Below are 15,489 nucleotides of genomic sequence, written 5' to 3'. Positions count from 1 at the left end.
CACCCAGCTGTGTTCATGTTTCAACCGTTTAACTGTTGATTTTTGTGGTAAGGTTGAAGAATTTGGAGATAGTCACGCTTCATTATTCCGTCCACTGCGCAATGCACCACTACCACTGGCACCAAAACAGGCTCGTCCATGTGGGCAGCTGCAAATTTCAGTTGGACTGGAAGGTGTCAATTTTGGAGCAGGGCCTTTTGGTCACACACTCTCAGTCCATGTTGATGTAAAGCCCACTTCACTGTATACAGTGATGCTGGATAACCAGCATTTTTCAGTTCATGGCAGGCTTGAGCTTTTGTGGTTCCTGAACGTCGTAATCAAGTTCCTCTCATCTGAGGGTGAACGTCTGGGTGACAGTGAATAACTGAATAACTAGTACTTGCGTACAATTGCTTGAACTGGTGATCTTAGAATGCAGTTGTTTAGAAATGACCCCAAGATACTATCCCAAATCTACAATTCTCCTTCTTAGATCTACACCAAGTTCCTTGGACTTTTAACATTGTGCCGACTACTGGTCAGTCCAACGAGTGCTGACAAATCCTTTTGTTTTTTAAACTGGCAAAGAAACTACCAGTTTCAGTTGATGATGATCACCATAAGTTAATAAGTCTTGTCAAGGTAGAAGACACTGTAGAACCTTCAGCACCACTTACTAACAAATGAAGTGAGTGCACGAGCCTGTGTGGATTACAGAAAATCCTAAATAAATTCATTTTGTTTTTAAAGAAAAAGCCTTTAAAGACGTACACTTTACAGTCATTCCAGCCATTAAAGAAAGAAATCATTAAAAAGCTCAAAATTACCACGACAATCAAATCCATGATGTATGTAAACTTCTGACCACCATTGTATTTCGACTGTAACCAAATTTATTAAAATGATTCCAAAATTTGAATTTATAAGAATGAGTAAACAGTTACACCTTTGAATTTCTGTACAGTTCTTGTAAAAAAATACTCAAGGGAAACATCAACACAAAATATTGGTAGTAATATAAAAGTAATTCACATCTTAATGTAACTCGTGGCCATCAGCTCAGTGACAGTCCAGATTTCTTAAAAAACAAACAAACAGTCAATTTCCTAATTTATAAGAATACCGAGCGGTATTTGTATGGCTTGTTTACTTCTTATTTGTCTCAACACAGCTCTGAACAATATTCTTAACAGTGAGATCTCTCTGTTTCTCAGATGCTATGCTGTGATACAGTTTACAGTGCAGTGTTCCTTGTCCCGGCTCCGTGAAAGCAGCTTTGGAGAATACTACTTGATTGTCCTTGTTAACCTCAACTCCACATGACCGGCACAGTTGAGCTGTAAGTGATGCGTCTAAGAACAAGAGCTTAGCCAGTCTGTCAAGAGGAAAGCGACAGTTGCGGCTGCTGTATCCGTGGCTGTATACGAGCAGCAGATCTTGACGACATGTCATCAGGTGACGGTGCAGCGCACAGGTCTGTAGGAAGTTTAGCTTTTGAGCCAACCGAAGCAAACGGACAGGGTTTCTCTCAAGGAAAGCTTGGTTGATGAAAAGAGCAAGTTTGATGTTTGGAGTGCTGCGTAGTCGCAATGGGAGTTGCATGGTGTGCTGCATAGTGCGAGCTGAACCTGTAAGAGAAAATAAAGCATACAAAATTAATTGCTTTCTGGAGGACGTGGAGGAGTCCTTAATTTTTAAAAACATTCCCTGCATCAAAAATCTGTTTGCACAACACTGAACTAATGCATGCATGACTTCCAGCTTGAACATGCATACAAATACACCAAAATAGCAGATGATAAACAAAGTCACCAACCCAAGTTGTACAGCAAACTGAGCGACTGGAACTCTTCTTGGTTGGGATGAGGTCCTGTTTTGGTCATGTAGCAATCCAGCAACCAGCTGAGGTATTCCTGCAGGTGTATATCATTGATACGTGGGTCGTAGAGACGCAGCGGCTCCCCACAAAGACGATAAGAGGCATAGATGAGGAAACGAACGGTTCGCTCTAAAATGACCACGCAGTCCAATCCTGACATCCTCTGGATGATCATGTCCTGCTTCACAGCACGAAGACGGTCAAAGACAAAGGTATAAACCTGCGCGACAACAAATAAGTAAACAACAAATTAGTCATCTTTAATCTACGATGATAGATTCTGTTTTGCTATTTTTCCATCAGATATTTTCACATATTTTAAAATGAACAGACAGTGAAATATTTGTCGTTCCCTGCAAGGCTTGATTTAGACTTCTGCTGGAGAGAGGCTATAACATAACCTACGTAGGTGGCTAATGTCGTTGCTGGCATTTATGCTTGTGCTGGTGTATTATGTTTTAATTACCTTGTTGTAATGTCCCTGGGTTGTACAGCGAGCTGTGACCCGCCTCTTTGTTGTGGTTAGTTATTTTCGGGGGCAAGTATATTTGTATCTTTAAATTTTTCCACTTCTTTGTACATTTGCTCACATTCATTCTGATAGTTTCACCAATCTCCCTTCAAGAATTTGCTGACATTTGTGAGTGTTTATATCGATGTCATGATTATTTGTTCAAGAGAAAGCGATTGTTATTCTTTCACTGATAAATTCAAAAACTGCAGCAAAAAAGTAGCTGTAGCAATAGTAATGCACAGGGGGAAGTGACCACATTGAAAGAGTCACTCACAGCAAGTAGCCTATGTCGACCCAACGATTAGTTACAACGTAGCAACGCTGTAGATTTCCCGCTGAAGCATAAATCCCTTGTAAGAATCACTTGCAATACAGTTTAAATTTATATAGCAGAATAACCTACAGCAAGTTTAAGACAGGAAGGTTCAAGAATTGGGATTATGACAACAACAAAAATTAAAGCTTTACAACTGCACTTTTTGTCAAAGCACCGTTAGGTTCTTGGTAAAATAAAGAACTGGCTTCTGCACGTGCATGTTGTTTTGAAGATGGTAACACACACTTCTGCACAATAAATAAATGGGCCCTAAATTTAAATTCTTTAGCTGTCTTTAAATAATAACAAAAGTTTAATTTCTAAGTCACCAATTCAGTTATTAAACATGAATCATTTCCTGATATTATGTACCATAAACAATGAAATGATTTTTGCTAAGAAATGTTACTTCAGAAAGACTCTTGTGAATGCAGTATTTTACACATTTTACAGCCTTTCTTTCCTTTTCCAACATTTTTAAAATCTGTTGCCATCATCCAGTTTTAAAATATTGAAAAAAGGTTGGACTTATTTACTGTTACACAAAGTCCCAAGCTTTTGTGGAAATCAACAATTTGAACGATCGGTGTAAATATTACGTACCTCAGTCCATGGATACAGGCTCGGGGCGGCTGCAATGTCATTAATAAGGTAGTTAACAGTTTTCAGCAGCACAGGAGGTGGTCTGAGGTCACTCGGTTTGGTTGAGTCCTTCCCAGCTGCTGGTCTGGAATACTCCTTAACGGCACGCGATGGGTCTCCTTTTGGCCGCCGATCTTTCTCTGTGCCTGGTAACATTTCAAAATGGTGAAGTCGGTTCTGAGCCTCACGATCCCGTAACTCCTGAGCGGGGCACATCGTTTGGCAGGTCCCTTTTGGCACCGTGTCCTCTTCATGCTGTCTGGGTTTCTGCTCCTCCTCGTCCGCCTGTCTAACTTGTGCTTTCCCTTCACCTTGCCACTGCTCTTTATCCCTTTGTCTCCATTGTCCTTCTGATGGTGCACCCCTCCTCTGTGAGTGAGATCTGTTTGATTGACAGTTTAATTAGTAATTAATATTGATATTGCAAAGCAAGTATTAGAAGCACCTTTTACCTCATATTTACCTTTTTCAACAACAAGTAATCTCTACTCGTTGTCAAGCAAACTTAAATGAGCCCTGCTTTGTGCCTGAATCCGTCTGCCACGGTAAACAACAGAGGCTGCTACTTCATTTCTGTGCTGCCTCTAAAATCATGATCTTTCCCAGCATCATCTTAACATTACCGCTTATACTCAGTCTTTGAAAGCAAAGATGATATATGGATAAATGTCATCCTTGGGGATTGTGTTCCTGGAGCTTCAACTGAACTGGAGCTGACGATGGTAGTTCTACACCAGGGAACTGCTGTGAGGTAGAAGCCACTGTAGCTAGCCCCTGCAGAAGGTGGAGAACTGGCTCATCAGCTGGTCCACAAAACTCAACAATAACTGCTGAATAGAACAAGGACTATCTCTGGAGCTGAATACATTTTCTTTGCTCTTACCGCTTTCTCTGGTCTCATCTTTGCTTCCAACTTTGCCCCCAAACTGCTCAACCTGAACCGTCCCTATCTTTGCAATCCTGTGGTCATTCTCAATGGAAATCCTAGCATCTTCAGCTTAGCCTCCTGTCTTTTTGTCAGTGCCACTGTCTCCAAACCACAGATCAGGTCTCACCATCTCATAGGTCTTCCCCTTTTCTCTTGCTGCTATCTGTCATAAATGTGTCCCAAGATTTGTATCCTCCTGCTCCACCCTACTTGCACCCTCTTCTTCTGTTCTCTTGTCTTTTGGTTTTGATGGCTGCCCCCAGGTATCTAAACGTACCTACCTTCAATATCTCTACTTCTTACAACTTCGCTGTTGCGCGTTAATCCCTCTTATTCACACATGTACTCTGTCTAGCTTCTACTGACTTTTATTCCTCTCATCGCCAGAGCATACCTGCACCATACTCTCGCTAAAGAACACAATATCATCTGCAGAGATCATGGTCCATGGAGACTCCTGCCTGACCTCATCTGTCAGCCTGTCCATCACCACTGCAAACAAGGAAAATCTCAGTACTGATGCCCGCTACTGCACACGCCACCACCGTCTCACTAACCTCATACATGCGCCAATTCAACATTTTTAAACTGCAGCATAAACGTTTTGCTAACATTTGTATTATAATGTGCATATTCGAGTTTTATCCAAGTAAATGTGCAACAAGCAACTTTTTTTAATATAACGTTTTCATCCCACCGCTAAAACAGGAAGCCCCAAATCTTAAAATACCTCTCTTGCTCCTTTGCAGATTCAGGGTTAGAATAACACAACGCAACGCAACAAAGGATACGGTGTCGTGCATGCAATGTGTAAAGGATAAATCACCGCATATACATATATATCTGCCACAGGTGTTACTGCAGCGCTGACCATCATGCTAATGTCTAACTTGGACGGCTAGCTAGCGGTCTGGACGGTTGGCTACCAAACAAAAACACATCGTTATTTCCACGCAAACATCTGTTTTTCGAAGCACAAAACATACAACTGACATTTGGTTTATAATACAATTTTAAGAAATGCTCACTTTATGTGAAATAAATGTTTTACTCACATGCGACGGCTTCTCCTGCGATTCATTGGCTCTCAGTAAAGGGAAGGTCGTCACTTTCCACAAACTACCAATAGAAATGACCCATTGTTGTCTTGATTAACGTCACATCCGGGTGAGGATGGACTCATTTAAGGTCGAATGTTTTATGACTTTAAAACGTAGTTTTTGATGTTTAGTTAAAATTGCAAAATAAAACAAGCACACATAAGGGGTCGAACAAAAATTCAAACGCGTTGTTAGACTCATAAATCAAATTAATAATTTTGCCAATTTCTGAGATATCACAAGTTTGTGATTTAGTGACAAGGTATGTTAGAGTTATTTGATCAAAGTTTCAAACTCCTCTGTATTCAGCAACCTTGGTTAGGATATTATGGATTCTTAGTGCAATGCGATTTTTCATAGTCTGCAAAATCTAAATTCTTTCTTGTATTTATTGGTCACATCTATAAAGAAGCAATTAGTCCACATTTACAACATTACAACACAACCACAAACAAAATCACAAATGTACACCTACACAGTACACACAAAAACAGACAAAACCTGTGAATATATAGAAATCATAAAACATGTGGAGTTGGAGCATATCCAAAGTGCTTGTTCTGTGTATGCCATGCTGAATGCGATCCTTCAGTGTTTGGGGCAGTAGAGCTCTCTGGATCTTGAACTGCCCAGCTGCTCCTCCTCTGTGCTCTGCTGCACATAGATTCTTTGACGACAGACCAGTGATGACAGTTCCAGCTGCTCCTTAAAGGCCCTGGGAGGGGAAAAAAAATAAAAATAAAAGTGATTGTTTTTAAAAGGTTTTGATAAAGCTGCCATACCCACACTGTTACACAACCTGTGAAGGAACAAAACAATCATAACCTAACACAGAAAAACACAACATTCTTTATACATGCGCCTACCCGGACAGCTGCTGACTGATGTCCTTTGATGTTACTTTTATGTCTCGAAGGCACTCCAGAGATGTGCTGTTGTCCTTATAATCACCCTCTGTGCACTCCAACAGCAATTTCTCACTCTCCTTTAAGGATGCCACAGCTTTATCTGAAAGGGTTCAATTTAAATTTATTAAAAAAAAAAAAAAAAAAAAAAAAAAAAGAGATCAGAAAACAATAATTTTCTCCAAGCTACATACCACATATGACTTTTGTTGTAACAAAAGCCCATGGTGGTTGTACAGTTTTAAATGGATCATGTAATCACTCGTGTAATCACTCATGTAAATGCCTGAAAAATATATTTCTAAATATATAATTAGACTTAAAACAAGGCTCTTACCATAGCCTTACAGTATACCACTATCCTGTAAAATCCAAGCAACAGAGCCCAAGCAAAACTTGATTCATGGAAGAATTTTATTTTATTTATTTTTAAATGCAGTTCTTTAAGTCTTTTTTATTTTTCCAGTCAGAGCACCCCCCTGCTGGGCACTTTGTTATTAAACCACAGCTAAATCAAGTATATTTTTAAATTAGTGTGTGTGTGTGTGTGTGTGTGTGTGTGTGTGTGTGTGTGTCCTCCTCCTGTCAACAGTTTGACATAGAAAGGATTTCTCCATGTAGCTTTTAAATTTCACCAACATAAGTAGTAGATCAAAACATTTATATGGAGGCTTAATGGAGTCTGCATCAGTGCAATTTTGTGGGTTTTTTTGTTTGTTTGTTTTTTTAAATCGTACTTATGAGTTTAACGTAAAAATTACCTAGAAATTCACGTCTATCTCCATCAATGTAGAAATTCTTAACAGGCAGCTCATGTCGGGTGGTGTCAACAGCTGTAGCAAAAGACTTGTAGTCCTTTGTAAACTGACCAACAGCCTCTGCCACAGGAGTCAGTGTAGCAACCTGAGGGGCAATAATTATAGAACATGAATCAATTATACGCTTTGTGTGTCCACCATTTTTCATTTCGAAAACATGTTTTGACCAGACATTAATAGAATCCAGCTTGATTCAAAAGAGTGTACAAAAGAACCAAAGTTTGCTACCTAAGTGTATTTTCGCATTAGTTAACCCAAAATTCAAATGGACATTAAATATACTAGTGCGTCACCAAAAACTAGAATCATAAAAAAAACCCCAAAAAAACAATTGTAACTTAATTAAAAAAAGTAAAGGTTTAATATAGTTTATATTCAGTATGTTTAAAGTGAAATATTTCAAGCCTTTTTTGTTTTAATTTTGATGATTTTGGTTAACAGCTGCCACATGAGGAAAACCGATGACAGTTGTCCAGTGCTATTCAGGGGCTGCATCCTTCGGAAGCCGCATTTGAAGGCCGATTACCTCACAGCCAGGTGATGAAGGCTGTCCCAACTCGAAGGCTCCAAATGCAGCCGAAAAATGAGTCCTTCATTTCCCCGAATTTGAAGGATGGGCCGGGTGTATCCGTCGTGGCCCAACCTATCCCAGAATTCAATGACGGCAGCTACTTGGTTGTAAGATTTTTCTTCTTACTCTTTTCAAATACAAACAAATCTGAAGGCTAGACCATCCCATTTCACAGCCTCACACTTCTCGGTCTTTGAAGGAGCTGGCCCACGTAGACCGCAAAGGCCCGATCCTCCAAAGGATGCAGCACCTGAATTGGGACACAGCTCAGGTGACAATGATCGACACCCTCTAGAGGACAGCAAAGGCTGAATGCTCACAGAGTGCTGTACTAAAGCATATTAATAGGAAGTCAACAAATAGGACCTCTCCAAAAGTTGATTCTGTTCATCTGGACGTAGCGTTTTGTGGGAGAAACGTTTCGTCACTCATCCAAGTGACTTCTTCAGTCTCAGCTGACTGCAGGTTTCCCCAATCTTTCCTATTTGTTATCTTATCAACAAATAGGAAAAAAATGTGGTAGGAAAAGCTGCACAGCCCTGAGAGGATTGTCAAGAAAAGTTGATTCAAGGACATGTGAGAGATTCACAAGGAGTGAATGAAGGCCAGTGTCACAGAATCCAGGTCCAGATCACTGCATTTTTCATGTCCAAAATCAACACAGACATCTACCAGCAGATTTTAGAGAACCATGCTTCATCTGCTTACAAGTGTTGTAAGCAGTGCCACAACAGAACACACAGTATTAATTAAAACGCATGTTAAAAAAGGAAAACACCATTTATTATTCCAGACCTGCAAATCCAGCAGTTCATTCACCAGCCGTTTCTTTTCTGCAAGGAGGTACTGACGTTTCTTCTCCTTGACCTCATCATGCAATGACTGCTCTTCCTCCATTGCTTGCAGAATCGTTGTTTCTGCCTCAGCCTTGAGTTTTGCTGTATTGCTCTCCATCTTAAGTAAAAAATTGTAAGCATAATATCTCTCGATGTAGAAGTCACCAAAATAATAAAATAGATGACTATGTTTTTACTTAGCATCTTACTGTACACTAACTGAACTATTATCAGATCTATTACATCAACTAACCTTAGCTGTGAGGTAGGCCAGAAGAAATGTTTCCATCTCAACCATCATCTTTTCATTCTCTGGATTTCTTTCAGGTTCTACTGCATTTTCAATGACTGTTCGATCTTGGGAGATAGAACAAAAAACAAAGTTACAGGACAGTCCAAATCATAAAAAATTTTCAGCATTTTTATTCAGTTTACCTTTGATAACCGAAATATCTAAATCTGGTCGAAAGCGGGGATTATCTGAGAATGTGGACTGCAGAACACTTTTCCCAAGAAGTGATGCTTCATTTTCACGTGACATCATTGCTAAAAAGGAAGAAAAATGTGAATGTGTTATTTACAGCTATCATTTAGACCAGCGGTCCCTAACCCCCGGGCCTCGGACCGGTACCGGTACGTGAGTCGTTTGGTACCAGGCCGCGAGAGTTGAGGCTCAGGTGTGAAATGTATAGTTTTCAGGGTTTTTATTGGTTTTCAGCATTATTTTGTTATCATTTTTATCGCTAACTCAGTTTTCCTGGGTCTTTTCACATGTGTTATGAATAAATCTTTTTTTCAGTACTGGTACTAGTTTTATTTTGTTGCATTTATCCGCGACACCTTAAAGGCCGGTCCGTGAAAATATTGTCAGGCATAAACCGGTCCGTGGTGCAAAAAAGGTTGGGGACCGCTGATTTAGACCATAGATGCTTACTCAGATGCTGTGTTTTTTGCACTACTAAAGATATTAACTGAAAACAATTCAACTAGAATCAATCTAAATAGCTGACTGTATCCATTTGTCAGTTGATAATATTTTTTCAGAACACATAATTTCCATTGTCCCTTTTTAAAAAAAAAATATATACAAGCAGAGCACATCCATATCCAGGAACAGTGGATTTGGAAAGCCGCTGAACTGAAAAGAGGCATAAAACTACATTCCATCAAGTCTCAAACTGATGGAATGTAGTTGGAAAGTTTTATCTTAGAAGAGCCAAAGTGAGGGATTTTCTCACTTCTCTCTTTTTAAATTTTTATTTTATTTTTATGTGTATCCAATTTCTCTCCAGAAGGCTAGATCGCATGCAGTATTGTAAACTTCATGATACAAGATCTTTTGCAGTCCAAAACTAAAAACTGCCAGTAGCTGTAATATTTCAAGTGGTTGTGACTTGGTTGTTTGGCAGCCTACTTGTAAATCTATTATCATAATGCATGATTTTATTGGCATGTTGGCTAAGGTAGACCTAATTACTGAGCTCTAAAGTGAACTGGATACCTCTGATCTGCATCAAAGTCTTGACAGATGAAAATAAAAGCTTTTTATAAAGCTGATAATATGATTACAGCACACAACACTTACTATACATGTCTGAATCAGCACCCACAGTCACAACTATGGCCACAGGGATTACTTACATGTTGCATATGGGGCCATTGAGCGTCTTGTCGGAGTACCCGCCTTTGGTTTGACACCTGTGGGTTTTGGTGAAGATGGTCGTGGCACAGTGTTCGACTCATTGGTCAGTGAGTTACTCTGTTAATGTTTACAGAGATGCAATCAGTATGAAAAACGTGACAGCAAAATTCAAGATGAAATTAAGACGTGTGCTAAATATAAATGTGAGGCTGAAGACAATATCTCAACATCTTAGCTTTGAAAGCTATGTAAAACGATGAAGAACGATGTATCTAATGAACAAGTGAAGCACATATTGTACAGAAAAACAGAAATAAAAATAGCATTACCTTTGAAAGAGATGTCTTCTCAGCAGACTGAAGATATCGAGACTTAACAACAGTCCCACTTACTAAAGATTAATGAGGACATTTATGGATATTATTTAAGAAAGAAAAAAAAACATTTAGGCTGAATGTTGCTGTAACACAGGGGCGGGAAACTCCAGGCCCCAACTGCCTTGGTGTCCTGCAGGTTTTAGACGAGTCCTTGATCCAACACAGCTGATTTAAATGGCTATATTACGTCCTCAACATGTCATGAAGTTCTCCAGAGGCTTGGCAATGAACTAATCATTTGATTCAGGTCTGTTGACCAAGGGTGCTATCTAAAACCTGCAGGACACCGGCCCTTGAGGCCTGGAGTTCCCCACCCCTGTTGTAACACATCTGTGCAAGCCTCACATCACTAAAGTCCTCTATAAACGAAAAATAGTTCAGCAAGTTCTAGAAAAATTGTGTCATGATTATTTTATTTATACCTAACAGCTATCATGCAAATTGAGTTGCATTATTAGATCTTTTGTGGAAAATCACATAGACAGTGATCAGCTCAAATACCTTGTGGAAGACCCTTTGAGGAGTTTTTAGGACTATAAATTAATGTGATGTCTGACACTGACAGCTGTAGGTAAAATTAACAATCTATTAAGCCCATAGTAGTATCGCATACTTACATTTAACAGTTTTCTTCACAGATCCGACGTTGTTGGCTTTATTAGCAGGGTTACTGCTTTTTGAACTGAGAAGAAATAAAGGATACAGAAATGAGGACGAAATTGGAACAAACAGAAAGTATGCTAAGCCAGACGCTATAATGTTAGCCGAGCTATCCTGAGCTTTCTTTACACAAAAAAATTCTTGTAAATGTATTTCTACTTATAAACTATTTCTAAATACGTCTAGGCCTGTCGCTAAAGAAAAGAATATGTAGTGCGTCAAAGAAAAACCGCTGAGCTTCAGTGTGTTTTCTGCACATTAAAATAAGCTACAATTTAAAACAAATCACACACCGGAGAATGTTACAACAGCAGTGTAAAAGAAAAAGGGAATATAGAAACTACCTTTTAGAGTCGGTGGGGATGCTTTTAAAACTACTTGGAACTGTTGTCGCTCTTCTCGACGCCATAATGTTTTGAAGAAAACCGCCTGTACGCCGACTCTGTAAACCGGAAGAAACATGAACTCACGCTTTTGTTCCGCGTTCGACGTTTAAAAGCAACTGGAATGTCTGTTGCACCTACAGTACTGAAGTAAGTACAGTTATCACGGCTTATCTAAATTAGTTTTTTTACTAAACGATTTGTAGCTACGTAATCTTTTCCTTCAGAATATCCCATAAGCTCTAGTTAAGTTCCTTCTCCTTATTCTGAAGCTTGCTTCATTTTTAACAGCAACAATTGTCTTTGCACATAGAGTTACGGCCTTAGGATTTTGCAAACTGGGACAATTTTCTGCAAATGTGCCTCTGTACACCACCACAGTGGATTTTGAATCATGCAGTCAAGCTCTGACTGAAGTGCAGACTTTCAGGTTTACCTTATGGGGTTTAACTGCATTAACTGTCTTTTTATACACAATTCCCTATTTTGAGAAGCTCAAAATTAAGGACAATTTCAACAATTTTAAGTATAAAAACAGTTTTTAGTCGTTGGTTGAAAATCCTTTGCAGCCTAAAATTCATGGATATCACCAAATACTGTTTTCTCTCTTTACTGCAGCACTTTTCAGCTGTTGCTTGTTTGTGGATGTCTTCTAGATGTTTTCTCAAAGTTTAATCTGCCCTTCCCATTCTTAAGTGTAACTAGTGGATGGCACCCTGCTGTAAACCCTGGATAATGATACTCATACCTCATTGAGAGTGTTCTTTACTTGGGTAGATGTTCTGATTTTTTTCTTCTTTACCACAGAGAGAATTCTGTGATCATCTTCTTTGGTTGTCTTCCATGATCTTCCTGACCTTTTGGTGTTCCAGAGTATTCATTCTTTTTAAGATGGAACCAGATTGCTGATTTTGCAACTTTCTCTAATAGATTTATGTGGGGGTTAATTATGGCCCCCTTCACTTGCACTGACTGAATTCTAATGAAACGCTACAAATTGCAAGTTCAACACTTGGGATCAACTCCAGATCTTTTAGTTTCTTAATTTGTCATTAAATAATGAAAGAATAGACCTCGCCTGGCCCTAATTTTTCAATTACAATTGTCCAGTCACAATTTAATATGGCCACTATATATAAAAATGACTGTAATTAAAAAACTTATACTTAACTCTTATAGGATTAACTGCATATTGTGACCAAGCCGAGGATCTCCAGTCAAATTATGGTTGGAAAAAAGAATTCCTACTGACCTCAGGTAATTTCAGAGACTGCAGTTGATCTGGTAACCACTAGATGGGTGTAAGAGCCTGCATCCACTGTCAGTGTAAGCTCAACTTCTTTGACATTCATGTAAACTTCATTCACTAAAAAGCTAAAAGCTGTTATTGTATATTTTTCACATATTTGTACGGAATATTGTATTTATTTTAATTGCTATGTAGTTATGTGGTGCATGTGTTTTTGACTTTTGTTGCCATGACACCAGGTCTCTCTTGGAGACGAGATCTTTAATCTTAGTGAGATTTTTACCTTGATAAATAAAGGACTAATTAAAAAATAATAATTTTAAACTACATTTAAGTCTGTATTTGTTCTGCATTTCAGTTGATGTAAAGACGTTTTGATTTATTTTTTGTTTTTGTTTCTGTTGAGGGTCAAGAGGTGTCTGGAGCTAATCTCTTTGGGGTGTCAGAAGAACAGAGATGACCTGGCTGGAACCTGTTCACAGACAGATGCAGAGGAGAACATGCAGACCTGATGCATGTACCTACATGTGTATCTTCAGCCCATATGTGAATATCTGCTTAGTTAGTTATCTTACTTGTGGTGGTTTGTGTACACTGGTCTTAGAAGACATAATGAATGCTTATCCCACCTGTATAGGCTAGTCTTAAACAACAGGAAGGACAATAGGAGGAGACAGGGTGTGGTACTGGATGGCAAACATTGGTCAGCTACTTCTGTCTTAAGTCCCTTCCACAGAAATGAGCACACAAACCATTAGAAGTAGACAGCAAGAGGGAACATAAGAATAACTGGGTATCTAAAACTGAATGTACTTTTGGCTTTATATTCTTATTTCTTCTTATCCTTGTCTATTTGAGGTGACTGTAGCTCAGGAGGTCAACCAGATCATTTACTAATCAGAAGGTTGGTGATTCAATCCCTGGCTGCTCCACTACGAAAGTATCCTTGGGCAGAGTTGCTCTCCAGTGCGTTCATCTGTGTGTGAATGATAGAAAGCGCTTGAGTGTAGAAAAATCTGCTTGTGTGAACAAAGCATGTTATATAAAGTCGTTTGAGTGCTCAAATAGAGTAGAAAAGCGTTTCCATTCCCAGTAAGGTTTTTTTTCTTCATATTTTATATTTATACGTGTTGGAAAACATCCAGCCTTTGAAACTACTTTTATTCTGACCTTTCTGTTTTAATGAGTTTTTCACGATGAAGGCTGACCATTTGGACTTGGCACTAAAACTGATCTCACACACAAGTGCATGCCTGTATTTGTGTGTGCATACAGTTTGTGTGTGTGTGTGAGAGAGAGACACCTTAACCCTACATTATCAGTCTGTGTAAAGGCCGGGTCTTATCGCGACTCTCTTCTCTCTCAGAGTAATAATGCCTTGAAGATGGCTGCTGTGTGCTTGCATGCTTGCTGGCCATCTCTCACCACCAGGCAATGCCAGCACCAATGACTGCTTTGAGATATACAAGAAGTGTTGTTAATGATGGTGACATAAACACTGACACTTTTGGTGTCAGTTTGTAATACTTGTGATTAAATAAAATTAATGTTCTACTGGAAATGTGGCTTCCTTTTGCTTCCTTTCTGGAGTAAAATAAGACATTCAAAGCTTGAAGCTTGAAGCTTGAAGGCTTGCACTGAAAGAGTGAGAAGTGCATGTTGAAAGATAGTTTTACAAGGAGACATGGAGGAGCTGAATGAAAGTCCTTGTCTCCGCTCTGAGCCCACCTCTCTTGCCTTTTCACTCTGCTCCGAAACTCTGACGTCTAATGAAGGATTTACCTATGTCACTGTGACCTCACTGATACTCTGCTCTGCAGTTTGGGATGATTATAATGCAAGGTGAAACAGCTTTGAAGAGTAAAACACTTGTATTTACTCCTAACATCTGTGTGCATTTGATAATATGTAAACAGACACAAGCCAGCCATGCCTTTCTTCCCTCTGTGGTGAGCTTTTACTCATCACCCAGTCTGCCAGTCTGGTCCACATAGCCTCTCAGGAATGCTTCAAAAACACAGTACCTCATACAGTAAAGCCAACAAACAGTATTTCCAACGTTCAGTATCTGAATTAGATCACCATGCTCTATATTTCCTTCTGTTTAAAGGTTTGCTTGTGGGTATATTTAATGCTTTAAACAAGGTTTCATTATTATGTTTTTATTTATCTATGTGAAACTATTTTCAGCAGACAAAGAATTTCCTTCCTTTGTTTTCTGGCCACCTCAGCTCTCCAGGACAGAGGGGTGTATGGTTTCCTCTGTTTGCTCTTCTGTCAGCGGCTCTTGTTATAGAAAAGCACCTACAGACCAGTCAGCCAAGACCTTTACACTCAGCAAGCTTCCCCCTGTTGACTGATCATACTAAGGAGCGGAGTATTAGGGCAGTGTTTGCCTCTTCACTTTATTATAACGAGGCTGTTTGTTGTTTTCTCTGACTACTTTAGCCCCTAAATATAAGAACTTCTGTGTTTTATGTCATTAAACTAGGGTGGCTATGGCTCAGGTAGTAGAGCGGATCGTTTACCAATTGGAAGGTTGTTGGATCAATCGTGTCCTTGTGTCAAAGTTACCTTGGGCAAGATACTGAACATGAAGTTGTCCCTGATCTGAGTGTATGTGTGAATGTTAGATAAAATGAATGCGATTGGGTGAATGAGATTTATAGTGGAAAGTAAATGTGGGC

General features: G+C 39.2%; 2 protein-coding genes and 1 long non-coding RNA gene across 6 annotated transcripts; 1 reads left to right on the top strand and 2 right to left on the bottom strand.

The window, feature by feature from the left end:
• Positions 1 to 847: 847 nt before the first annotated feature.
• sac3d1 (SAC3 domain containing 1) lies at positions 848 to 5,444 on the bottom strand. Of its 4 annotated transcripts, XM_076880763.1 has the most exons (5): positions 4,217 to 4,608; positions 3,797 to 4,107; positions 3,295 to 3,715; positions 1,799 to 2,081; positions 851 to 1,610 (listed from the first exon to the last, which is right to left on the bottom strand). In XM_076880763.1, the coding sequence occupies exons 3-5, from the start codon at positions 3,547 to 3,549 to the stop codon at positions 1,129 to 1,131; spliced, it is 1,020 nt and encodes a 339-aa protein (XP_076736878.1). In that variant the 5' UTR covers positions 3,550 to 3,715; positions 3,797 to 4,107; positions 4,217 to 4,608; the 3' UTR covers positions 851 to 1,128. The 4 variants fall into 4 exon arrangements, with proteins under 4 accessions (XP_076736877.1, XP_004555061.1, XP_076736878.1 ...); XM_076880762.1 differs by lacking the exons at positions 3,797 to 4,107; positions 4,217 to 4,608 and adding an exon at positions 4,656 to 4,902 and having other exon boundaries at positions 848 to 1,610; XM_004555004.2 differs by lacking the exons at positions 3,797 to 4,107; positions 4,217 to 4,608 and adding an exon at positions 5,317 to 5,444 and having other exon boundaries at positions 850 to 1,610.
• Positions 5,436 to 11,658, bottom strand: haus8 (HAUS augmin like complex subunit 8). Its single transcript, XM_004555009.3, has 10 exons — positions 11,515 to 11,658; positions 11,128 to 11,192; positions 10,463 to 10,524; positions 10,133 to 10,250; positions 8,927 to 9,037; positions 8,745 to 8,848; positions 8,451 to 8,609; positions 7,028 to 7,169; positions 6,228 to 6,369; positions 5,436 to 6,076 (listed from the first exon to the last, which is right to left on the bottom strand). The coding sequence occupies exons 1-10, from the start codon at positions 11,577 to 11,579 to the stop codon at positions 5,950 to 5,952; spliced, it is 1,095 nt and encodes a 364-aa protein (XP_004555066.3). The 5' UTR covers positions 11,580 to 11,658; the 3' UTR covers positions 5,436 to 5,949.
• Positions 11,596 to 14,356, top strand: LOC105940989 (uncharacterized). The gene is made up of 3 exons (XR_001167642.3): positions 11,596 to 11,703; positions 12,733 to 12,810; positions 13,209 to 14,356. It is a non-coding gene; the product is annotated as an uncharacterized LOC105940989 (long non-coding RNA).
• The last annotated feature ends 1,133 nt before the right edge of the window (positions 14,357 to 15,489 follow it).

This window comes from Maylandia zebra, linkage group LG23, assembly GCF_041146795.1.
Source record: "Maylandia zebra isolate NMK-2024a linkage group LG23, Mzebra_GT3a, whole genome shotgun sequence".
NCBI lineage: Eukaryota > Metazoa > Chordata > Actinopteri > Cichliformes > Cichlidae > Maylandia > Maylandia zebra.
The sequence above is the reverse complement of the archived record's forward strand: the minus strand, read 5'-3'. Positions and strand labels throughout refer to the sequence as shown.

Excerpts from the sequence above, each read along its gene's own strand:
- sac3d1 (XM_076880762.1), bottom strand. The coding sequence starts at position 4,690 with ATGATATTGTGTTCTTTAGCGAGAGTATGGTGCAG. Across the intron at positions 3,716-4,655 it reads TTAGCGAGAGTATGGTGCAG|ATCTCACTCACAGAGGAGGG; the intron begins GTATGCTCTGGC and ends TCAATCAAACAG. Across the intron at positions 2,082-3,294 it reads GCCTGTATCCATGGACTGAG|GTTTATACCTTTGTCTTTGA; the intron begins GTACGTAATATT and ends GTTGTCGCGCAG.
- haus8 (XM_004555009.3), bottom strand. The coding sequence starts at position 11,579 with ATGGCGTCGAGAAGAGCGACAACAGTTCCAAGTAGTTTTAAAAGCATC. Across the intron at positions 11,193-11,514 it reads ATCCCCACCGACTCTAAAAG|TTCAAAAAGCAGTAACCCTG; the intron begins GTAGTTTCTATA and ends ATTTCTTCTCAG. Across the intron at positions 7,170-8,450 it reads ATGAACTGCTGGATTTGCAG|GTTGCTACACTGACTCCTGT; the intron begins GTCTGGAATAAT and ends ATTGCCCCTCAG.